We start from the raw sequence: 25,114 nt of genomic DNA on the forward strand, positions 1-25,114 counted from the left end.
TTGTCAACTGAATCCAAAATACCAGGCTCCATGCTATGCCCTGTAAACACACGTTATTTTTGGACCTTACACTGTAGTGAGAGGTTGTACGAAGACCTTACACTGTCTAAAGGAGACAAACAATAGGTAATAAGATCATTTTAGTTAGTGATAAATACTTGGAAAAAATAGTATCAAGAGACTGAGAAGACAAGCCACAGACTGGGAGAAAATATTTGCAAAAGACATATCTCATAAAGGACTGTTATCCAAAATATACAAAGAATTCATAAAGTTCAACAATAAGAAGAAAATTTTAAAAGGATAAAAAGATTAAAACTTTTGTTATATATATTTCACTACAATAAAAAAATTTTAATTCTTCCTTTTTTCTTTCTTTCCCCATCATATACCAAAGAAATAAAAGACCCAAGGGGGAGAGAGGTGGCCAACAATCGTGAAAACATCCTTTAAGTGTGACAGGAAAAATAAAGGCAGTCTTTGGTTGGTAACATTCATTCTCCCCACACACACCCCCCAAAAAAAGTGAACTACTTCTGAGCGAGACAAAATAAAAGGATGCTGGACCGGGTGCCAACCCCTGTTCACTGCTAGGTAAAGCACTGCCCTCCACTGCCCGCCAGCACCGGGTAGGGTCAGGGCCGCCCTCCACTAGTGACCGTCATGCGCTGCAGACCGCCTTGCAGCCCAGCAGAGTCAAAGAAGTGAAAACGAAGGGAAAGGGCAGGCTTTATGGAGTTCATGCTGGGTCTCAGGCACTGTTTGTAAATTGCCTCCCCCAGGCTACTTCATTTAAGGTTATGGGAGTGGCCTCTGTTTTCCAGGTGGGGGAACTGAGTGTCAGGCAGGGCAAGTGTGCATGAAAAAGCTAGACCCGGAACTTAGGACGAGTGTTTATTTTTAAAACTCCGCGGCTTCGCTCCAGGGTCCTCCTCGATGCCACCCTCACATCTTTATTGCGCAGAGTGTGTACCACCGGGTTCAGCAGCGGTGTCACCACCGTGTAGAACACAGCCACCAGGCTGTCCCGGTCCGGGTTCCCTCTGGACTCAGGCCTCAGGTAGATGATGGAGGCGCAGCCGAAATGCACAATGACCACGGTGAGGTGGGCCGCACAGGTGGAGAAGGGCTTGTGCCGGCCGGCTGCTGAGGGGATCCTCAGGAGGGCGGCCACAGTGAAGGTGTAGGAGAGGAGGATGAGGAAGGCGACCAGCACCACGAGGATACTCAGGAAGAAGAATGCCAGCTTTGCCGGCACTCCCCTTGCAGCTGAGCTTCAGGACCGCGTGATGTCGCAGAAGAAGTGTTCCACGCGTTCGCTGCGGCACAAGGGCGAGGAGAAGATCAGGCTGGTCTCGATCAAGGCCACCGAGGACCCGAAGCAGAAAACCAGGGCTCCCAGGTAGAGGCAAACTGTGGGTCTCATGATCACCCAATAACGCAGGGGATGACAGATGGCAACGCAGCGGTAGTAACCCATCAGGGTAAGGAGGAAGCAGTGGGTGCATCCCAGGCCCAGGTAGAAGAACATCTGAGCCCAATAGCCAGGGATGGAGATAGCTCCACTCTCCATGAGCAGATGACCCAGCATGTTGGGGATGGTGACCAGCGTGTAGCAGGTCTCAGAGAGGGACAGCACGGCCAGGAAGCGGTACGTGGGAGTGTGAAGGGTCCAATCCGCATGTATGATGGTGATGATGGTGACATTGCCACCCAGGGTAACCAAGTATGTGAGGAAGGACAGTGCAAAGAGGGTGGTCCTCAGGCCTGGGAAGGCGGAGAAACCCACCAGCATGAACTCCGTCACCAGCCAGGTGGCATTTTCCCACTGCTTCTCTGGAACCTGAGAGGAGAAAGCAGAGGAAATGGAATAGGACAACTTAATAAGGCTCTGCTAAGCAACAGATACCAGTGAGATAGGATAATCATCCCTTTTTTTTTTACAAAAAAAAAGAAAAAAGAAAAAAAGGAAAGAGAGACTCAGAAATGAGGTCACTGTTTTCCTCATATCACCCAGCTAGCAGCTCTTCAACAGACGAGAAAATTACAGATATGGAAATGACCTGAGTGCCAATTAACAGATGAATGGATAAAGATCGGTACATAGACACATTGGAATATTATTCAGTGGTGAGAAAGAATGCAATAATGCCATTTTCGACAATATAGATGGACTTTGAGGACATCATGCCAAGTATGATGTCAGACAGAGAAAGAAAAATACTGTATGATCTCACTTATATGTGTAACCTAAAAGCCAGACTTGTAAAAAAAAAAGAAAAAAACAGAGTAAAATGGTGGTCACCAGGGCCTGGGATACATTGATATATTGTAATATGATTACCACTGTAGCCATATTCAGCATCTCTATCATGTCACATAATTATTATAGTTCTTAGAGTCTCTAAGTAATCCTTGCCTCATCTCCAAAGCCATGGGTGGTGGAGTGGGGAAGGGAGACAGACACTAAAAGTGTATTATCAAAGTTTTGACTGAAATAAAAACACACAAAGTGAGAGCTGTGAGTTTCAGCTTTATTTGGGGACTTTCTGAGGACTACAGCCCAGGAGACAGCCTCTCAGAGAGCTCTGAGCAACTGCTCCGAAGAGGTGGGGGGCAAGTCAGCATATATGTAATTCTGGAGAAGGGGATGAGCAATCAAGCACACCTCTTCGTAGAAAATTACTGCTGGTCACAAGGCACAGTTATTTTAGTTAATGATTTTAGTGCTTTTCTAAGTATGGGAAGATGTAAGAAATTGGGTGCATAAAAGTCTCTCCTGGGGCTTCCCTGGTGGTGCAATGGTTAAGAATCCACCTGCCAACGCAGGGGACACAGGTTGGAGTCCTGGTCCGGGAAGATCCCACATGCTGTGGAGCAACTAAGCCCGTGCGCCACAACTAATGAGCCTGAGCTCTAGAGCCTGCGAGCCACAACTACTGAGCCTATGGACTACTGAGCCCATGTGCTGCAACTACTGAAGCCCGCACGCCCGGAGCCCATGCCCCGCAACAAGAGAAGCCACCACAATGAGAAGCCCGCACACCACAACGAAGAGTAGTCCCCACTCGCTGCAACTAGAGAAAACCTGTGCACAGCAACAAAAACCCAGTGCAACCAAAAATAAATAAATGAAATAAATAAATTTATTTAAAAAAAAATCTCTTCTGAAAATATCTAACTATCTGAAGGGCTGTTCTGTCAGTTTTCCCAGAGCACAGAGAGCCTCATTCCTGATCTCCACCCTGAACCCTTTCAGGGTATGTTGAAGGTCAGTGACTGCAGTGGCCAATGACTCAATTCTTGAAGAGCCCGGTGGCCAGTGACATTCTTTAGTGGGACCACTACAATTTAATCCCAGCTGGAGGTCCCTGAGGGGCAACAAGGGAAGTGGGATGTTTGTCCACCAGCCCCCAATCGTCTTGCTCAAGAGTTTTGACCAGGAGGCATTAATCTCCCAGTACTTCCAAACCTGCCACATGTACAGGGAATTCAAAGTCTGGCAGGTAAGGAAGAGAATAAGCACCAAGGGGATATGGTCCAGGAATTTACAGGGTCCTCTACAATCTGTGTGAAAAGAATACCCAAGAAAGGCAAAGCCTGTAGCATCGATATCTGAAATGAACAAAGGAATACTTTTGGGAGACCTAATACCCAGGGCTACATCAAGTCTTCCATGAGCCCTAGGCACTTTTGCCTTCCTCCATAAAAATTGTTTTTGTTTTTGTTTTTGTTTTAAAAAGGGAATTCCCTGGCAGTCCAGTGGTTAGGACTCTGCAATTCCATTGCAGGGAGCAGGGGTTCCATCCCTGGCCCAGGAACTAAGATTCTGCAAGCCTCACAGAGCAGCCAAAGAAAAAAAATCGTTTTAAATTTTTATTTAAATTTTATTTTTAAAATTTTTATTTAAATATAATTTAATTTATTAAATAAATTAAATACAATTTAATTTTTTAATTTATTTCAGTTTTATAAAAATTTAAAATTTTACATTTTAGGACTGTGTTGGTGTAAAATGAATATAATTTTCACCCTAAAAATTTATTTATTTCTTCTGATCTTAGACAGTAACACAATTTCATGAGCCCCCTAATAGTATTGCAGGCCCTAGGCCTTGTGCTAATAAATACATCTGTGTTAATTAAATGGAAAATAACTCTGAATTATTGACCTTTTTTTTTTTTTGGCCACGCTGCTGGCATTCGGGATCTTAGTTCCCCCACCAGAGATGGAACCCGTGCCCCCTAGTGGAAGCACGGAGTCCTAACCACTGGGCCGCCAGGAAATTCCCATAAAATTATTGACCATTTTAATTCAAACAATGAAGCATTAGTAAAAATCCTGGATTGGCGATAGTTTTATTATTTTATAATCAAGTAACCAGCTAGCTCAGAAAAATACGTATAACCTATTTTGGAATGTTTCTGAATATTTTGCACTCATTTGGAAAATGGTCCTAATGTAATCTTTCCCTGCTTATCAAGAGTTAATTGGTTTGGAGAGAAGCACATTTCAGCCTTGAAATCCTGAAATACCGACTCTGAGACGAGGATGGGTGGAGGCGGGGGAGAGGTGAGTCCTGATTTATGCGCCATCTAGTGGCATTTTGGGTAATCTGCAAGCCGGTGACCCTTAGGGGAGAATAAATAGCTGTGCCCCTGAAATTACTCACCTGCAGCAATGGAAGGAGAGAAATTGAGAATGACCCTTTAAATGTTTTGGAAGTTTGTTGAAATTTTAATTTGTGAAAAATAAATTTTAGATTATTATTATTATAGTTCTGAGAATATATAAAGTAGAGAAAACAACAAAAATGTGCTTGGTCAAGTCCAAAGACATTCTGTTTATAAAGACTAGTCAGGACTATCAAAGAACTTAACAGGTGCAAAAAGTGAGGAAGGGATGCTCATTTTTCATGAAGAAAGGAAAACCAGGAAGCAGGAAGTAGGCAGCCCTGTTGATCAAGCCAGCGGTGCAAACTTTTTCTGTAAAAGGCCAGATAATGACTATTTTAGGCCATTTGGCCTGTACGATCTCTGTCACAACTGCTCAGCTCTGCCCATCTAGTGTGAAAGCAACCACAGATAATGTATACGTGTCCATGACTGTTTCAATAAAACTTTATTTACAAAAACAGGCAGGGGGCCAGATTTGGCCCTCAGGCTATAGTTTGCCAACACCTGATCCAGCACAAATAAAACTAAAAGAATATTCGACTTAGGGAAATTCCAGTGAGGTCCTCTGAGGGATTCACACTGAGAAAAAAAAGCAAAGCCTGACTTGAAATCTTCAAAAACTAAATAAAGCAAAATGAAACTCCAAAGCTAAGAATTTCAGACTCCACTTAAGAAATCTAGATCTAAGAAAAGGCATACTTGACAGAGATGCCCAGAGCATGTGTCTGAAAGAGACTTTTTTATTTCAAATTAAACTGCATCAAAAAGAACACCAGAGCCTTTATATAGTGAGAATTATAGAAATCCAATTAGCTGGAAGACTTCACAGAGGAAAAAATGTAGTTGGATTATGACCGCTAAAAAAGTGTAATTTCTGAATATCACAAAACATTGTTAAATTGAAGTAAACGTATAGGCAAATCATAAACTAGAAAATGTTGTGGCCCTAAAAAATCTTTGGCTCTTCTTTTGCACAGCAAAGAAAACCATAAACAAAATGAAAAGACAACATACAGACTGGGAGAAAATATTTGCAAATGACACAACTGACAAGGGCTTAATTTCCAAAATATACAAACAGCTCATACTGCTCAATATCAAAAAAAAAAAACCAATCAAAAAATGGGCAAAAGACCTAAATAGACCTAAATTTTTTTAAATTATCCAATTGGCAAAGATTAAAGAGGAAAATGAGTGCTGGGTGTTAATGAGTGTGTGCAGAACGAGGCCGTCTACTGTCATCTTTACATTGCTGGTTGCAGGAACATGCAATTTGTCATTTATCTGAAGTCCTACTTTGGTTCTATAATTCTGCTTCTAGATTTTTCTCATAAAGAAATTATCTGACTCCAGGTACAAGGATATTCATAGTAGCATTATTTAAAGTTAAAAAAAAAGAAACAACATAAGTGTTCAATAAAATGCCCTTACAAATCATTAAGAGGGGAAAAACCCCTAAAACTTTAATAGGAGAGAAGATGGACTATCATTAAAGTCACATCTTTGGGCTTCCCTGGTGGCGCAGTGGTTGAAAGTCCGCCTGCCGATGCAGGGGACGCGGGTTCGTGCCCCGGTCCGGGAAGATCCCACATGCTGCGGAGCGGCTGGGCCCGTGAGCCATGGCCGCTGAGCCTGCGCGTCTGAAGCCTGTGCTCTGCAACGGGAGAGGCCACAACAGTGAGAGGCCCACGTACCGCAAAAAAAAAAATTAAAAAAAAAATTCCCCCAGCTTTATTGAGATTAACTAACATACAACATTGTGCAAGTTTGAGTAGTATGATGTGTTGACTTAATATGTTTATATATTCCAAAATGACGACCACCATAGCAGTAGCTAACACCTCCACCCCATCACATAATTACTACTTCTATTTTGTGGCGAGAACATTTACAATCTATACTCTTAGCAAACTTTCAAGTGTACATATATCCAGTATTATTAACTATAATACCATGATGTACATTAAATCCCCAGACCTTAACCTTAAAATGGGAAGTTTGTACCCTTTGACCAATATCTCCCCCATTTTCCCCTCCCTCAACCCCTGGTAACCACTACTCTACTCTATGTTCTCTGAGTTCAGCTTTCTTAGATTCCACATATAAGTGAGATGATGCAGTATTTGTCTTTCTATGTCTGATTTATTTCACTTAGCATAAATGACCTCAAGGTCCATACCTGTTGTTACACATAGCAAGATTTCCTTCTTTCTCATGACTCAATAATATTCCAATATGTATATATAGCATATTTTATATATATATATAATACACACATGTATATAATATTATATATATTTCTTCTTTGTCCATTGCCAGACACTTAAGTTGTTTCCAGACCCTGGCTATTGTGAACAGTGCTGCAATGAACATGGGAGTCTGAGCTGAGCACTTTAACATCATGAGTTAAATTTCATGACTATACATGAGTACAGTCTCATGATTTTGCACGCCCACCTACTCTACACTAACAACCCCTGTCATAGTTGAAGTTCCCCCAGAAGCAGACAAGGATTTGATAGGACCTAAGCTTCTCTGGGAGGTGATCTCAGAACATACAAGTAGGAGAGTGGAGAAATGAGGAAGGAAAGGAAAGGAAGCTCATGAAGCACGGGTCATCAAGCAAGTTATCCCTGTGTCAACTGGGGTTCATTCCCACTGGAAACCATTGGGGGCAGCAGAGAGCATTCACCACAGAGAGGAGAGGGAGCTGATGTATGTATACACCCACTCCAGTCAGTCAGTGTTCAGGGAGGACCCTGGGGGCATTCATTCCTCAGTGCTCCCAGCCTGCTGAACAAGTGAATAGAGTAAGCTTTTGTGGCCAGAGAAAGCCTTCAGGCAAATAGATGTTGGCTGGCTGTTGGAATGAGACTGGCTGTTCCACTGACTGTTGGAATTGAGACTGAAGTGGTCAGAGCAAGGAGATATGGACAGAAGGCTGACAATATCTGCTACACCTGGTTTCTCCCCTTCGTCTCTGACTACTCCTCAATCTCTTTCTTCTCTCCAACTCTAACACTGGAACGGGAGTCCAGAACCCCACTCTTTTTTTTTTTTGCCGTACGCAGGCCTCTCACTGTTGTGGCCTCTCCCGCTGTGGAGCACAGGCTCCGGACGCGCAGGCTCAGCAGCCATGGCTCACAGGCCCAGCTGCTCCGCGGCATGTGGGATCTTCCCGGACCGGGGCACGAACCCGCGTCCCCTGCATCGTCAGGCGGACTCCCAACCACTGCGCAACAAGGGAAGCCCTCCAGGACCCCACTCTTGACTCTCTTCTCTCTCCCTAGGTGATTAGTATAATCATATGGTGTTAAATACCATTCCTGTGCCAATGCTCCCTGAAGATATATCCCAGATCAGTCATTCCCTCTGAACTCCAAACCCATAAATACAACAACCAAAATCAATCCGTGTCAGGGAAGCAGACTAAATGTCCATTGACAGAGGAATGGATAAAGAAGATGTGGTACATATATACAATGGAATATTACTCAGCCATTAAAAAGAATGAAATAATGCCATTTGCAGCAACATGGATGGACCAAGAGATTGTCATACTGAGTGAAGTAAGTCAGACAGAGAAAGACAAATATCATATGATATTGTTTATATGTAGAACCTAAAAAGAAATAATACAAATGAACTTATTTACAAAACAGAAACAGACTTAGAAAACGAATTTACGATTACCAAGGGGGAAGGGTGGGGGGGAAGGGATAGTTAGGGAGTGTGGGATTATGTACACACTGCTATATTTAAAATGGATAACCAATAAGGACCTACTGTATAGCACAGGGAACTCTACTCAATATTCTGTAACAACCTAAATGGGAAAAGAATTTGAAAAAGAATAGATACAAGTATATGTATAACTGAATCTCTTTGCTGTACACCTGAAACTATCACGACATTGTTAATCAACTATACTCCAAGTGGTGGGAGGGATAGATGAAAAGAGAATGACAAAATATTGATAATTATTACAGCTGAATAATGGGAAAATAATTCTTTCTCCTTCTGTGTAAATTTGAAAATTTTTTCCCAATAAAAAGTTTTAAAAGAAAAAAAAACTATACTCCAATATAAAATTAAAAGTTTGAAAAAAAATCAATCCATGTCAGAGTGATGACCTCCAAAAATTCTCTCCTCCATAAAGCAATGAGAAAACTGGAAATGGATAGTGGTAGTGATGGCATAATCTTGTAAATATACTACAATCCACTGAATGGTACACTTTAAATTTGTGAATTTTATAGTATGTGAATTATATGTCAATTAAAAAATCAATCAATGTGGGGAATTTCCTGGCAAACCAGCGGTTACAACTCCGTGCTTCCAGTGCAGGGGGTCACGGGTTCAATCCCTGATCGGGATGCTAAGATCCTACATGCTGCACGGTGCGGCCAAAAAAAAAAAAAATCAATCAATGTAATCCACTGTATTACCAAACTAAAGAAGAAAAAATATATATTGACACGGAAAACCACTTGACAAAATGCAGCACTGTTAACACACTAGAAATAGGAGAGGACTTCCACAACTTGATACACTTCTTCTACCCAAAACCTACAGCTAACGCTTTACTGAATGGTGAAAGATTAAATGTTTTTCCCCTAAGATGAAAAACAAGACAACGATGTCTCCTTTCACCACTTCTGTTCAATATCGTATTAAGGTTGTGCCTCATACAATAAGACAAGTTCCCAGATATGATACAAAAGCACAGTCCATAAAAGAAAAAACACTTTGATTGGACTATTAAAATTAGAAACTTCTGCTCTGTGAAAGATATGGTTAAAAGAGTGAAAAGTTAAGCCATGGAGTGGGATAAAATATTTGCAAATATCTGACAAAGGATTTCTATCTAGAACATGTAAAGAACTCCCAAAAATCAACGGTAAGAAAACAAAGCAATTTTTTGAAGTATAGTTGATTTACAATGCTGTGGCAATCTCTGCTGTACAGCAAAGTGACTGAGTTATACACATATGGACATTCTTTTTTTATATTCTTTTCCATTATGGTTTATCACAAGATATTGAATATAGTTCCCTGTGCTATACAGTAGGACCTGGCTGTTTATCCATCCTATATATAATAGTTTGCATCTGCTAATCCCACACTCCCAGTCCTTCCCTCCCCCATCTTCCACCCGCTTGGCAACCACAAGTCTGTTCCCTATGTCTGTCGATGGACATTTTAGGTTGTTTTCATGTTTTGGCTATTGTGAATACTGCTGCCATGAACAGAGGGGTGCATGTATCTTTTTTAATTATAGCAAAACAACTTTTAAAAATGGACAAAACACACTGGAACGGACATTTCACCAAAGAGGATATACAGATGGCAAATAAACACATGAAAATATGATTAAATCATTAGTCATTAGGGAAATGCGTAGAAAACCCACAATGACATACCTCTGTGCATCTAGTAGAATGTCAAAAGATAAAAACAAACAACAGTAACAACAACAAAAATAACCTGACAATACCAAGTGCCAGTGAGGATGTGAACAACTGGAAGTTTCAGACATTGCTGGGGGAAATGCAAAACTGTATAGCCTCTCCTGAAAACCGTTTGTCAGCTTCTTATAAAGTTAAAATATCTTCACCATATGACCCAGCAGTTCCACTCCTAGATATTTTTCCTAGGAAATGAAACACATGTCCACACATGCACACAAAATGTTTATGAGAGCTCTATTCATCCAAAACCCGGAAACGATGCAGATGTCCTTCAATAAGTAAATGGTTAAACAAACTGTGATATATCCTTATGGTGGAATACGACTCAGCTATGAAAAGGAGAAGCTACTGAAACATGAATCCCAAAGATTATTCAGCTGAGTGAAAGAAGCAAATCTCAAAAGATTACATAGTGTATGACTCAATTTATATGACTTTTTTTGGGAAAAGGCAAAACTAAAGTGATGGAGAATAATAGATCAATGGTTGCCAGGGGGTAGAACTGATGAGAAGGTGTGACTACAAAAGGGCAGCATGAAGACGTTTCTTTTTATTTTATATTGGAGTATAGTTGATTAACAATGTTGTGTTAGTTTCAGGTGTACAGCAAAGTGATTCAGTTATACATATACATGTATCTATTCTTTTTCAAATTCTTTTCCCATTTAGGTTATTACAGAATATTGAGCAGCGTTCCCTGTGCTATACAGTAGGTCCTTGTTGGTTATCTATTTTATTTTATTTTATTATTTTTTTTTAGGTCACATCGCAGTTATGCACAGGAGGACTTTATATTTTTAAATTACTTTATTTATTTATTTTTAGCTGCATTGCATCTTCGTTGCTGCGCACGGGCTTTCTCTAGTTGCGGCGAGCGGGGGCTACTCTTCGTTGTGGTGCACAGGCTTCTCATTGCTGTGGCTTCTCTTTGTTGCGAAGCACGGGCTCTAGGTGTGTGGGCTTCAGTAGTTGTGGCACGTCGGCTCAGTAGTTGTGGCACACGGGCTTAGTTGCTCCGCGGCATGTGGGATCTTCCTGAACCAAGGCTCGAACCCATGTCCCCTGCATTGGAGGCAGATTCTTAGCCACTGTGCCACCAGGGAAGTCCCTGTTTATCTATTTTAAATATAGCAGTGTGTACATGTCAATCCCAAACTCCAGTTTATCCCTACTCCCAAACTTTTCCTCCGGTAACCATAAGTTCATTCTCTAAATCTGTGAGTCTGTTTCTGTTTTGTAAATAAGTTCATTTGTATCATTTTTTTGGATTCTGCATATAAGCAATATCATATGATATTTGTCTTTCTCTGTCTTACTTACTTTACTCAGTATGATAATCTCCAGATCCATCCATGTTGCTGCAAGTGACATTTTTCATTCTTTTTAATGGCTGAGTAATATTCCACTGTATATATGTACCACATCTTCTTTTACCATTCATCTGTCGATGGACATTTAGCTTGTTTCCATGTCTTGGCTATTGTAAACAGCACTGCAGTGAACATCGGGGTGCATGTATCCTTTTGAACCATGTTTGTCTCCAGATATATGCCCAGGAGTGGGATTACTGGATCATATGGTAGCTCTATTTTTAGTTTTTTAAGGAACCTCCATACTGCTCTCCATAGTGACTCTACCAATTTACATTTCCACCAACAGTGTAGGAGGGTTTCCTTTTCTCCACACCTTCACCAGAATTTATTGTTTGTGGATTTTTTGATGATGGCCATTCTGACTGATGTGAGGTGATACCTCATTGTAGTTTTGATTTGCATTTCTCTAATAATTAGAGTTGTTGAGCATCTTTTCATGTGCCTCTTGGCCATCTGTATGTCATGAAGACATTTCTTGGATTGATGAAAGCTATTCTATTCTATATCCTGGGTGTGATGGTGGTTACACAAACCTATACATGTGTTAAAACTCACAGATCTGTACACACTCACACAAAGTCAATGGTACAATATTTTTAATTTGAAAAATTAAAAAATTTTAAATGGGCAAAATATTTGAATAGATACTTCACCAAAGAAGATGTGAATCGCAAATGAGCACATGAAGAGACATATTCATTTGCAAATTAAATGTAAATTAAAAGCACAGTGAGATACCACTATATCACTAGAATTAAATTAAGCTAAAAGGACTGACAATACCAAGTATTAACAAAGATGTAGAACAACTGGAATTCTCATACATTGCCAGTGGGGATGCAAAATCATGCAGCCACTCGGCAAAAAACTTTAAAAGTTAACAAGCACTTACCATGAAACTTAGCCATCTCACTCCTAAAAAAAACCTGAGAAAAATGAAAACGTGTGTCCACACAACTTATATGAATGTTCACTGCAATGTTATTTAAACACCGAAAACTAAAAATTACCAAAATGTCCCTAAACTGACAAATAGATAAACTGTGGCATATCTATAACACACGACATGCATACCATCGTCAGCAGTAAAAACGACTACACATAATAAATGATATGCCTAGGGCTTCCCTGGTGGCGCAGTGGTTAAGAATCTGCCTACCAATGCAGGGGACACGGGTTCGAGCCCTGGTCCGGGAAGATCCCATATGCCATGGAGCAACTAAGCCCGTGTGCTACAACTACTGAGCCCGTGTGCCACAACTACTGAAGCCCGTGTACCTAGAGCTCCATAACAAGAGAAGCCACCACAATGAGAAGCCCGCGCACCGCAATGAAGAGTAGCCCCCACTCGCCACAACTAGAGAAAAGCCTGTGTGCAACAACGAAGACCCAATGCAGCCAATAATTAATTAAACAAAATGATTGATATGCCTAATAATGTGAATCAATCTCAAAAGCACAATGCTAACTTAAAAAAAAAAAGCCAGACTCAAAAGCCTACACGCTGCACGATTCCATTTATATGAAACTCTAGAAAAGGAAAGACTGTAGTTACAGTGACAGACAGCAGATCCACAACTGCCAGAGCCAGAGGTGCAGAAGGGGGCTGACTACAAAGGGGAATGGCGAAACATGATTGTGTAGTGGTTATATGACTGTGTGCACTTGTCAAGACCCATCAAACTTTACACTTAAAGTGGGTTCACTTTATTATACGTGAGTTATTCCTCATAAAGCTGAACAAAAAGGAATAAATAGATAGCTAAAGGATAGATGATAGATAGATAGATAGATTGATATATGACAGCTAAAAGATGATAGATGATAGATAGATACACAGATACATAGATACATGGATAACTGATAGATGATAGATACATACATACATACATAGATAATTGATAGATGGTAGATAAGTAAAAGATAGATAGACAGATACATAGATACATATGTAGATACACAGATACACAGATAATTGTTAGGTGATAGATAGCTAAAAGATAGATATATACATAGATAGATAGATAAATAACTGATAGATGATAGATACATAGATAATTGATAGATGATAGCTAAAAGATAGTTGGATACATAGATATACAGATAGATACATAGATAATTGATAGATTAGATAGATAATTGATAGATGATAGATAATTGATAGATGATAGGTAGGAAGATAGATAGATAGATAGATAGACAGATAGATAGATAGATAACAGATAGATGAAGCTTGGGCAGGGTGTAGACAAGTCATACTGCAGTACATTGGGACTTGCAATGGTGGAGAGCCTTTACCCCCCTAGGCCAGAAGGGCCAAGGAGAGGGAACAATTATTCAGATTAACAGAGGGCAGCTGGATGGAGAGCACCAAAGCCACCCTGCAGGCAGGGAACCAGGGAAATAAATACATTCTACCCTCTAATCTCCCACCTGTGCCTCTCACTGGCCAAACCCAAGTGGAAGCAAGAGGATGCTTGAGTCCACTGATGCTCTCCACTCAGGTCATCCTCCCAGTGCACAGAGCAGAGTGGAGAAGTGTGAGGATATATCTGGAGGGGCAAACAGCAGACACACAGCTGTATTATCATTGTCTTCTCGGTCAAGAAGTCACCTAGGGGCTTCCCTGGTGGCGCAGTGTTTGAGAGTCCGCCTGCCGATGCAGGGGACACGGGTTCGTGCCCCGGTCCGGGAAGATCCCACATGCCACGGAGCGGCTGGGCCCGTGAGCCATGGCCGCTGAGCCTGCGCGTCCGGAGCCTGTGCTCCGCAACAGGAGAGGCCAAAACAGTGAGAGGCTCGCGTACCACAAAAAAAAAAAAAAAAAAGAAGTCACCTAGGATGTGAATCCAAATGTCCCCAAATCTTGTGGGTCAATGAAGTCACATGCACATGAATCTGAATCCCACTAGTTCATTTTTCCCAACCACTGATGCAGGCTTCCTGTTCCCCCACCTGACACCCCTCCCCCAACCATTCCAGGGAGCCTCCAGAGTGGAAGAGTCTCACATGTGCTTACAAAAAAGTTGGCTCCACCAGGTATGAAAGGGGGTTCACCCCGTGAGACACACATCTCCAACGCCCTGCTTCCATAGAGCCAGGGTCGCAGGATAAAGTGGACAAAGTGGGCGGAAAGAACGACTTTCTCCTCTTTTGTGTAGCACTCAGGAAGAAGGATCTCCAAACTTGCTTGCACCCCCAACAAATATCTCCGGTTTTCCTCCAAGAGTCTACTCATGCACGCAGCTAAGATGAACTTCTCTTGGGCCAAGGATTCAAGTGCAAAGAACTTATCTGAGAGATCATTCCAGAAATATCCAATAGGATCATTCCAAAAAGGAACATTCCAGAAAGTTCCATGAGGAAGAGTAAGTTGCTACCATGGGCAACTGGGGCTCAATCCTGACGGACACCCGCTGAGAGTCTGTGGAACACACCTCAGAATTGCCCCCACAGAGGGGTGAGGGAGCTGGGGTATTTATCCACCAACTCCCATCTATCCCTCATTTTTTTTTTTTTTTTTTTGGCCACGCTGCACAGCATGCAGGATCTTAGTTCCCCGACCAGGGATTGAACCAGTGCCCCCTGCAGTGGAAGCATGGAGTCTTAACCACTGGACTACGAGGGAAGCCCCCATCCCTCATTTTTGAGGGTTGTTCCTGGCCCACACAAGAGAAGTTCTGGTGTTTGCAGTCAGATGCTATCAAGCATGTACTGCAATGGTAAGACCCAAAGGGACAAGGGGGGCACCCCTATACATCCCCTAACTAGCCTGAAATTCCATAAAAGCAAGGAGTGAGCTCATATAATTCACCATTCTACTCCCAACAGTTTGTCCAGGATTTGGCATGCAGTAAGTGCTCAATAAGCATATAGAGGATAAATGAATGAACATAAAATGAACTTGAGACGATAAAAGAGACTGTCCCAGGAGTTTGGGATTAAATATACACACTCACTACTATATATAAATAGAGGGAATTCTCTGGTGGTCGGTGGTTAGGACGCGCCACTCTCACTGCCGAGGGTGTGGGTTCAATCCCCGGTCGGGAAACTAAGATCCCGCAAGCCGCATGGCACGGCCAAAAAAAATTAAAAATAAAAATAAAATAATTAAATAAAATAGATAATGAACAAGGACCTGCTGTATAGCACAGGGACTTATTATACTCAATATCTTGTAATAACCTATAATGAAAGAGAATGTAAAAAAAAGAATATATATGTATACATATGTATATAAAATAACTGAATCACTTTATTGAAACTAACACAACATTGTAAGTCAATTATATTTCAATAAATTTTTTTTAAGAGATTGTTCCATCTCCAAAGACTTAGCCAAAAGAGAGGAGGTAGAGTGAATATTTATTAGTTGTTTCCACAGAATTCCTGCTTCTGTAAACCTGACATTTACCCCACGCCCCAGTTCCAGAGCAGAAACTCATTGCTTTAAGAAATCAGCACATTCTATAACCCATTGCCATAGTGATTGGTTAGAGCAGTAGTGCTCAAAAGCAATTTTTCATTGCTTGGCAACTGGCAATATCTGGAAATATTTTTGGTTGTCACACTGGAGGAGGGGGTGCTGGATGCTGTTAAACATCCTACAATGCACAGGACAGCCTTCCAGAGCAAAGAATGATCTGGCCCCCAATGTCAACAGTACCAACGTTGAGGAACACTAGGTTAGAGGATAAATATGCGACCCATTTGAAGTCAATACAAAATCAACCCCAAGACTAGAAGCTTCTCAGTTCTCTGGAATGTGCAAGATGGTCTATGATCCTTGCACCTATTTTGCTAATACAGAAGGAGGGCTGAAGCTGTGGGAGTGGGAAGAGAAGTTGGGTTGAGTACCACATGCAGCCTGAGAATGAATCTGATGCCCAGAGAAAAATCTGTAGAGATGAGGAACTCAGCCCTTGTTGACCTCATTTGAGCCACTAGCTCAAATATCCCCTGAAGCTGGTCTTTTTTAGTTATATGAATTTATAAATTGGTTTTTGTTTGTTTAAGCCAGCTGGGTAGATTTTTTGTGTCACTTGCAACCAAGAGCAGTCCAACTGATGGGGTGAACATTAAATTCCTCCTTTCCTGGAGGACCTCAGTGTAAACACAACCTTGTCTTGGGGCACAATTATTTGCAAGACATAGAAACTCATTCAAGCTGGTACACATAAAGGAGTATTTATTATACAGTGCAGCATTGTCTCCAAACCCCAAGGGAGCATGAAGTAGAGGCGAGATCCATGCAGAACCAGCATTAGGCACTCAGAAGACGGTTAATAAATACATATCGATGTCAGTGGAATAAATGCTCAATTAACTGGAATTGATACTCCATTTGGAAATGAGGTACTCCCTCCAACACTCTGGAGCCATTTGAACGCTCATCTCTGATTCTCCCTGCATAGCTCCAGTCTTCTGCTGTTTTATCATCAGTACCCACCACCCCAAACTGGCCATCAATATTTCTCCATCTGCCTTGGCCGCAGAAGCTCCACCAACTGATAGCTTTCTTAGCATCCCCATTTTAAAAACAGTCTCAAGCAAGGGAGTCCGGTTCAATTTGAGTCAGGTGGCCACCCCTAGTCCAATCAGTGGAATCATCGATCGAAAGAGGAAGCAGGGCTTCCCTGGTGGCGCAGTGGTTGAGAGTCCGCCTGCCGATGCAGGGGACGCGGGTTCATGCCGCGGTCCGGGAAGATCCCACATGCTGCGGAGCGGCCGGAGCCTGTGCTCCGCAACGGGAGAGGCCACAACAGTGAGAGGCCCGCGTACCGCAAAAAAAAAAAAAAAAAAAAAAGAGGAAGCAAAAGTGGCCGGCAAGCAAGCCAAACGGCTTGACCCCAAGATGAGAAACCAGGTTTTTACCAACCACGGTTCTTGGCCTCCTTAGTCAATAGAAATTGATCAGAGGCCAGACAAGAAATTCAGGCAAGGCTTTATTGGGACCCCTGCTGCAGCAGGGGGGAGCGAGAACGAACAGATTCCCGTGCTTGCTTGCTCCCCAAGGGTGGAGGTATGGGGTGAGGGCGGGTCCAAGGGTGGAGCCAGAAGGGTGGCTTTGGTGGTCTGCCCACCCCTTTGGTGGTGGTGTGCGCAGGGGGCATGCGCAGGACCCTGCTTTTGCTCCCAGCTCTTCAGAAGTGGCAGTTGGGGTTTTTTTTGGTCTTTTGATATCTTGTTGGCCATAATTTGCCCCAACTGCACATGCCCACAGTTATTTTTAGTCCCTTATAGTTCCTTTGTCTTTTGTTGCTCCAGCAGATGTTCGTCCAGGTGCAAGCACTGCAACAAAGGGTCCCAGGTCCCAGCCTGTCTCAAAAGTTAGCGCTGAAGAGACAGAAACCCCATACTACCACCCCCCGCCCCCGAAACTTACCTAGACACAGACAATGACATTGAGTGCTAACTATTCCTTTATTAGGTGGTGAGGGGAAAGGGGGCTGTACAATGCACGGCCTGGGAATTTAGCTACACAAGGACTGTGACCAGAAGCTATATTACAAAAATAGCCTACAAATACTTCTATTCTGCCCTGGGGCTGGGCCAGGGGAGTACCAGGAGGAGGTACCACGCAGGCAGCTCCTTTCCTCCCTGCAGGCCCATATTTACAGGGAGACAAAGTAAAATGCACGTCTCCCCTGGTCCTCATATTCCCACCGGCCACCCCACCCCCCGGTTCCCAAAGGGAGGTGGCCCACACTCTGTGAGGGGGGGCTTGGGGACAGGCTCTCCAGGCCAGAAGGGCACTTCCCCCAGCAAAGCTATAGAATAAGTTGCATCTGGAATGCAGTGAAGTGAGGGAGGTGGGGTGGGGAGAAGGCTCCCAAGTCTCACCCGACCCCTAGCCCCAGAGGGTTCGCCCAAGGGTGCCTACTTGGTACACACCAGGGTCGTGTACTTGGTACACAGGATCCCGGTCATGCCTGTGTACTTGGTACACAGAATCCAGCTTGGCCGAATGGGCCCACAGACTCAGCCCCACGGGGGCACTGGGGGGTTTGCAGGGGGCAGGGAGCGTCTCCATATATATATTTTGTAAAAAATAATAATAATAATGTTTGTTTAAATGATTTTGTTTCTATACAAAATGTAAAAAAAAATAATAATAATAATCCACCTGTGTCAGAACATGAGTGAGAGAGGCCAGAGGAGGCAAGAAAGCAGGAGAGAATTGGAGGGGCGGTGGCCCCAGGAAGAGGGGAGAGGCAGGAGCATGTCCCAGACTCACCACAAGACCCAAAGGGTGGGGGTCAGCCTGCACCCCTTATAAATAAAGGAAGACTGAAGCCCTAGGCTTGTGACCTGTCTTGGTCACACTGCAAGGAGGGTGGGGTGCAGGAGAAGAGATTAGAGAGAATGAAATGGACTAAAAGGGGAGACAGAGAGGAAGCAGGATGGGGTGTCTCTACAGCCTCCCCAAATCTAGGAACTGTGCAGCCCTCAGGCCAACACTTGCCTCTTGGGGGTGACTTCAGGCTGGGACCCTAGCTGGGTCTGGGACTGAGCAAGAGGGCCAGGGACCGACAGGGGGAGCGGCTGGGCAGACAGTGTCCCAGCGGCCGTGGCCCCGGTGGCAGTGGCCGGGCTGGGCGTGGAGTCGGACCAGTCCGAGAGTGAGGGAGGTGAGGGGCTGGCCCAGTGCTCGGGGGACTCTGGGGATGGGGTCAGGTAAGGGTGCTCGCTGGGGACCCGCAGGAAGCGGGCCTTTGGGGGGCTGCTGTGGGCCCCGGCCGCGGGGAACTCATCGCCATGTCCTGGGGCTGCCAGGTACGGTGGGGGCCGCTCCTGGGGGGACACGGGGTTCCCGGGGTTCAGCAGCTGGGGTCCCGGGGCCAGCGGCAGCAGGAAAGAGGGACCTGGGGGGGCAGGTGGGGGCAGCCGGGCCCAGTCGAGGGGGACGGCCACGGGGTTCAGCAGGCCCAGGCTGAGCACACAGCCCCCGGGGGGCTGGCGCCCGAGACCTGCCCGGCCTGCGCCACCGAGCTGTGCCAGAGACACGGCTGTGGCCGCGGCAGCCGCGTAGGGGCCCTCGAGGGGGAAGCCGCCGGGGGACGCGGGGGGGCCACCAAAGGGCCGTGGGGAGTCCAGCGAGTCCACCGGCGAGAGCGTGACCGAGCTCTCGGCCAAGGGCCCCGGGCAGGCCAGGGTCAGCTTCTTGCCCCGCCCCCGGGTGCCCTGAGGCCCCAGCCCCGCCTTCCCAGGAGGCCTCCGGCTCTTCTTGCCCCCGGACTGCGCCACCTTGAGGCCTGGGAGGAAGGCCCCGGGCGGGCAGAGCAAGGGCCCCAGGCCGTGGGGGCCAGGGGGGCTACGGGGCCCACTGGGCTGGTCTAGCAAGCGCACGATGTCCTGGTGCAGCCGCTCCTGGGCCACATCCCGGGGCAGCCTGTCCAGGTGGTCGGTGATCTCCCGGTTGGCAAAGTGGTCCAGCAGCAGCTTGGCAGCCTCAAAGCTGCCCTCCCTGGCGGCCAGGAACAGCGGAGTCTCCTCCTGTGGCGGCCCAGAACCCACAAGATGTCAGGGTCACAAGAGTCAGGATTAACTGCTGGCTAACATCACAGAGGCCTCCTCTCTCTGGGGGAACCTGAGATCTAAGAGTTCATACTCTCCAGCCAGACAGACCTCGGTTGGAATCTCAGCTCTGCTCGGGAAAATTGGGCAAGTTCTTTCCTTTAAGCCACATTCATCCAGCACCCACTAAGCTTCAGGCCGCAAAAGCCAGGACCAGGGTGAGGAGAGTGAAGCACTCGCCTTAGGCATAAAATTTAAGGGGCATCAAAATAAATGATGTTTTAATGAAAATTTTTTAAATTAAGATTAATGCAGAAAGAATCCATAATGAATATCATTTTGGAAATTTTAAATAAGGATGGAATCCAACCCCGCACCCCTTTGAGCCTCACTCTTTCATCTGTAAAATGAGACTAATACCACCTTGCAAGGGTTTTTAAACAACAATCATAATATCTACCTTTCATTGAGGATGTGCTAAGGCACTTTCTAAAAGCTTTAGCTCACTGAATCCTCGAAAGAGGCAATGAGGTGGCTACCGTTGCTTCCCCATTTCGAGGATGAGAACAGAGGTTCAAAACAGTTAAGCAACTTGCCCAAGGTCACCCAGCAACTGCTATACACTTCCTCCTCTGATCCACTATTGAAACCCCTTGGGCCCAAATCCCACACCTGAAAGCTGGCTGCAGGCAGGGTGAATGCCCCCACTAGCCTAGCCCAACCTGCTCTCTGCCACCTGTGGAAGCTGTGCCGGGGCTGACTCCCAGGTGGGCCAAGGGCTGGGGCTCACCTTGCTGTCTTGCATGTCTTTGTTAGCTCCATTTTTGAGCAGGGCCAAGGTGGCCTCGACGTTGTTGACAGCTGCAGCCCAGTGTAAGGCTGATTTTCCTGCGGGGGGAAGTGAGGGAAGGTCAGGGTCAGGACCAGGCTCATTTGCTGGCCCCCCCAACAGCAGGGGGACAGAAAATGTCTAGAACATGGCCTGGGATGGGGGGAGGGTAGGCCTGCCACGAGTATCTGAGTAACTGTGTTTGGGTCCATGTGCGTGCACACCTGTAGATGTAACTCTCCGTATACGGGGGGTACTACGTGGACCTCACTCAGTGGTACCTAGAGCTGTGCTGTCCAGTGCAATAGCCACCAGTCACATGCGGTTCTTTCGTTTATGTAAATTAAAATTACAAAAAAAAAAAAAAGGAGTTCCCTGGTGGTCTAGTGGTTAGGATTCCGGGATTTCACTGCTGTGGCCTGGGTTCAGTCCCTGGTCGGGAAACAGATCCCACATGCCGCAAAGGGCAGCCAAAAGGAAAAAAACAGTAAAATAAGTTAAATTAAATTAAATTGGTACCAAGACCATTTAACGGGGAAAGGATAGCTTTCTCAACAAACGGTGCTGGTACAACTGTTATCTCCACGTGCAAAACAATAAAGTTGGACCCCTACTGCACACCATATACAAAAAAATAATTCAAAATGAGTCAAAGACCTAAATGTAAAAGCTCAAACTATAAAACATTTAGAAAAAAACACAGGAGTAAATCTTCATGACCTTGAATTAGGTGAAGGATTCTTAGATATGACACCCAAAACACAAGCAACAATAACAAAAACGACAAAAATAGATAAATTGGACATCATCAAGATGAAAACTTTTGTGCTTGTAAGGACACCATCTAGAAAGTAAACAGAAAACCTACAAATATATTAAACCTACCATATGTTTGATAAGAGACATACCTAGACTATATGAAGAACTTCTACAATTCAATAATAAAAAGACGAGTAACCCAATTTAAAAATGGGCAAAGAACCTGAATAGACATTTCTCCAAAGAAGATACACAAATGGACAATAAGCATGTGAAGAGATGCTCAACATCATTAGCCATCAGGGAAATGCAAATCAAACCACAATGAGATACTAAATCACATCCACTAGGAAGACTAGAACAAAAAGACGGATAATAGCAAGTGTTGGTGAGGATGTGGAAATACTGGAACCTTCATACACTGTTGGTAGGAATGTAAAACAGGGCAGCCACTGTGGAAAACAGTCTGGCAGTTCCTTAAAAGGTTAAACAGAGTTACCATGTGACCCAGCAATTCTGCTCCTACAGATATACCCAAGAGAGATGAAAACATATGTCCACACAAAAAATGATACAGGACTGTCCATAGCAGCATTATTCATAACAGCCAAAAATCAGAAACAACCCAAATGTCCATCAGTGGATGAATGGATAAACAAAATGTGGTATATCCATATAACAGAATATTATTTATTCATTAAAAAACAAAAAGGAAATAATATGGATACACGCTACAACATTTGTAAACCTCAAAAACATCGTGCTAAGTGAAAGAAGCCAGTCAAAAAAGACCACATATTGTATGATTCCATTTATATGAAATAACCAATTCATATAGAGAGAAAGTACATTAGCGGTTGCCTAAGGGCCGGGAAGATGAGGGGGACTGAAGGGGTGATGGCTAAGAGGTGAGGGCTTCTTTTTCAGGTGATGAAAACATTTTAAATTTTATTATGATGATATTTGTACAACTATGTGGTTATACTAAAAATTATTGGATTTTGTACTTGAAATGGATGAATTGCATGGCATCTGAATTATGTGTCAGTACAGCTGGGGTTTTTTTAAGTAGGCAAAACAAAGGTTAAAACATTTAGTTCTTTGCTCACTCCAGCCACATTTCAAGTGCTTGACAGCACATGCCAGTGGCTACCATATTGAACAGAACAGACAAAGAATATTTCCATCATCACAGAAAGTTCTATTGGACAGTGCTCTTCTAAAGCCGTATTTCCCAACCAGGGGTGATTTTCCTCTAAGGGGCATTTGGCAATGTCTGGAGATATTTTTGGTTGTCACAACTGAGAGGTGGGGTGCTATTGGCATCAGTGGGTGGAAGCCAGGGATGCTACTGAACATCCTACACTGGATAAAGAAGATGTGGTCCATATATACAGTGGAATATTACTCAGCCACAAAAAAAGAACGAAATAATGCCATCTGTAGCAACATGGATGGACCTAGAGATTGTCATACCGAGTGAAGTAAGTCAGGCAGAGAAAGACAAATATCATATGATGTCGCTTATAGGTGGGATCTTAAAAAATGGTACAAATGAACTTATATACAAAACAGAAATAGAGCCACAGATGTAGAAAACAAACTTATGGTTACCAGGGGGACAAGGGGGGAGGGTTAAGTTAGGAGATTGGGATTGACACATACATACTATCGTACATAAAATAGATAACTAATAAGGACCTCCTGTAGAGCACAGGGAACTCTACTCAATGCTCTGTAATGGCCTAGATGGGAAAGAATCTAAAACAGAGTGGATATACGTATATGTATAACTGATTCAGTTTGCTGTACACCTGAAACTAACACAACATTGTAAATCGACTATCCTCCAATAAAAATTTCAAAATAAAAAAAAATTTTTTTTTTTTTTTTTTTGCATTACGCGGGCCTCTCACTGTTGTGGCCTCTCCCGCTGTGGAGCACAGGCTCCGGACGCGCAGGCTCAGCGGCCATGGCTCACGGGCCCAGCCGCTCCGCGGCATGTGGGATCCTCCCAGACTGGGGCACGAACCCGTGTCCCCTGCATTGGCAGGCGGACTCTCAACCACTACGCCATCAGGGAAGCCCAAAAAAAATTTTTTTAATAAATAAATTTTAGAAAACATCCTTCACTACACAGGACGGCCCCCACCACAAAGAATGATCCAACCCCACATGGCAATGTTGCTGAGATTGAGAACACCTGCTCCAAAGGATGTTTCTAAGAGTCCAAGGGCAGGTCACTGTTGTGCAAGCAAGCCACCTCCAGGGGCGGAGCGGCCCTCACCTATAGATCTGGTTGATTTGCAAATTTATTACACCAGTTGTCCAGCAGATGGCACCAGAGTAAGTTCTTCTAACAAAGCAGATGGAAGGGAAGGGTCTTGGGAAGGGAACCACTTCTGAACCACTGCCACACAGTATGGGCTAATGGGCGCCATTTTTTTTTTTTAATGCATGAGTGTAGGTCCATTGACTGGGTGTCAGTGTGGGTGTGAGTTCACACCAACAGTCAGGGCCCAGATGACACCCTCTCAGCCCCCACCCACCACTACCCCCCACAGCCTACCGAGTTCATCCACAGCATTGACATCAGCATGGCTGGCGATGAGCTCTTCCACCATGCCCTCCACTGCCAGGCGGGCCGCCAGGATCAGTGCTGTGGAGCCGTCTGCCATGCGGGCATCCAGGTCTGTGGAGCGGTTCCGGATGAGAATCTAAGGGAGATGGGGCACAGCAGGAGGAGTCATGGCAAGAACAGAGGGACGAGAAGCACCTCTAAGCCCTCTGAGGACCCCAACCAATACACCCCATGGAACTGATGAGGTTCAGGGAATAGCTTCTTGCCAGAAACTGTACTCCCATATATCCCCATCTTACAAATGAGAAAGATGAGCTCTGAAAGGCAGAACCAGGGCTTGAACCCAAGTCGGTCTGATGCCTGTCCCAGCTCTGAAGTCCAAAGAGGCGAGCCCATCTCACCTGGAAAACGCCCTGGGCATCAGCAGTGACGGCTGTGTGCAGGGGGGTGCGGCCTGAGTGGTCCTGGGCATTGGTGTCTGCCCCTGCATCCAGCAGCCGCTTGGCCGCGTCAGCCCGGGCATAGCGGGCAGCCAGGTGCAGGGCCGTCTCACCCGTGCGGTCGGTCCGAGCCCCAAGCTGTGCCCCCTGGCAGATAAGGTCTGAGATGATGCTGGCTGATGTGTCTTCTGCCTCGTCCTCATCAGCTGGGATTGCTTCCAGGGCCCCCCCGCAGAAGGAGGCCAGCATTAGCGGGGTGAAGCCATCTGCAGGGACCAGGAGTGTGTCACAAGGGAGGTGGGCACAGGGCCTTTCTGGGGAATACGATTGAGGGCACTGCATTAGGAGGAAGTGGGACATGTGGAAACACAAGAGGGAATGGCAAATCCTCCCATCACACACACACACCTGTGTCAGGTGCCCCAGAAGCCAACCCAGGATGAGGATTCATGGGCATGTGATTTG

At 44.6% G+C, this 25,114-nt stretch overlaps 2 protein-coding genes across 5 annotated transcripts in view; both read right to left on the reverse strand.

The window, feature by feature from the left end:
* Positions 1-387: 387 nt before the first annotated feature.
* Positions 388-4,595, reverse strand: LOC132518458 (olfactory receptor 10T2-like). Its single transcript, XM_060146404.1, has 3 exons — positions 4,536-4,595; positions 1,307-1,843; positions 388-1,276 (listed from the first exon to the last, which is right to left on the reverse strand). The coding sequence occupies exons 1-3, from the start codon at positions 4,593-4,595 to the stop codon at positions 869-871; spliced, it is 1,005 nt and encodes a 334-aa protein (XP_060002387.1). The 3' UTR covers positions 388-868.
* Positions 4,596-17,455: 12,860 nt separating this feature from the next.
* NOTCH3 (notch receptor 3) overlaps positions 17,456-25,114 on the reverse strand; it is a 33,986-nt gene continuing 26,327 nt past the window's right edge. For 3 of the 4 annotated variants that reach the window (XM_060144563.1, XM_060144562.1, XM_060144560.1), the window contains 4 exons: positions 24,611-24,963; positions 24,198-24,345; positions 20,831-20,928; positions 17,456-20,019 (listed from right to left, as the gene is read on the reverse strand). In XM_060144563.1, the coding sequence (XP_060000546.1) occupies positions 18,973-20,019; positions 20,831-20,928; positions 24,198-24,345; positions 24,611-24,963 (1,646 nt within the window). In that variant the 3' untranslated portion in view covers positions 17,456-18,972. The remainder of the gene's footprint in view (positions 20,020-20,830; positions 20,929-24,197; positions 24,346-24,610; positions 24,964-25,114) is intronic. The other variant, XM_060144561.1, reaches the window with a different exon arrangement.

Source organism: Lagenorhynchus albirostris, chromosome 3, assembly GCF_949774975.1.
Source record: "Lagenorhynchus albirostris chromosome 3, mLagAlb1.1, whole genome shotgun sequence".
Lineage (NCBI taxonomy): Eukaryota > Metazoa > Chordata > Mammalia > Artiodactyla > Delphinidae > Lagenorhynchus > Lagenorhynchus albirostris.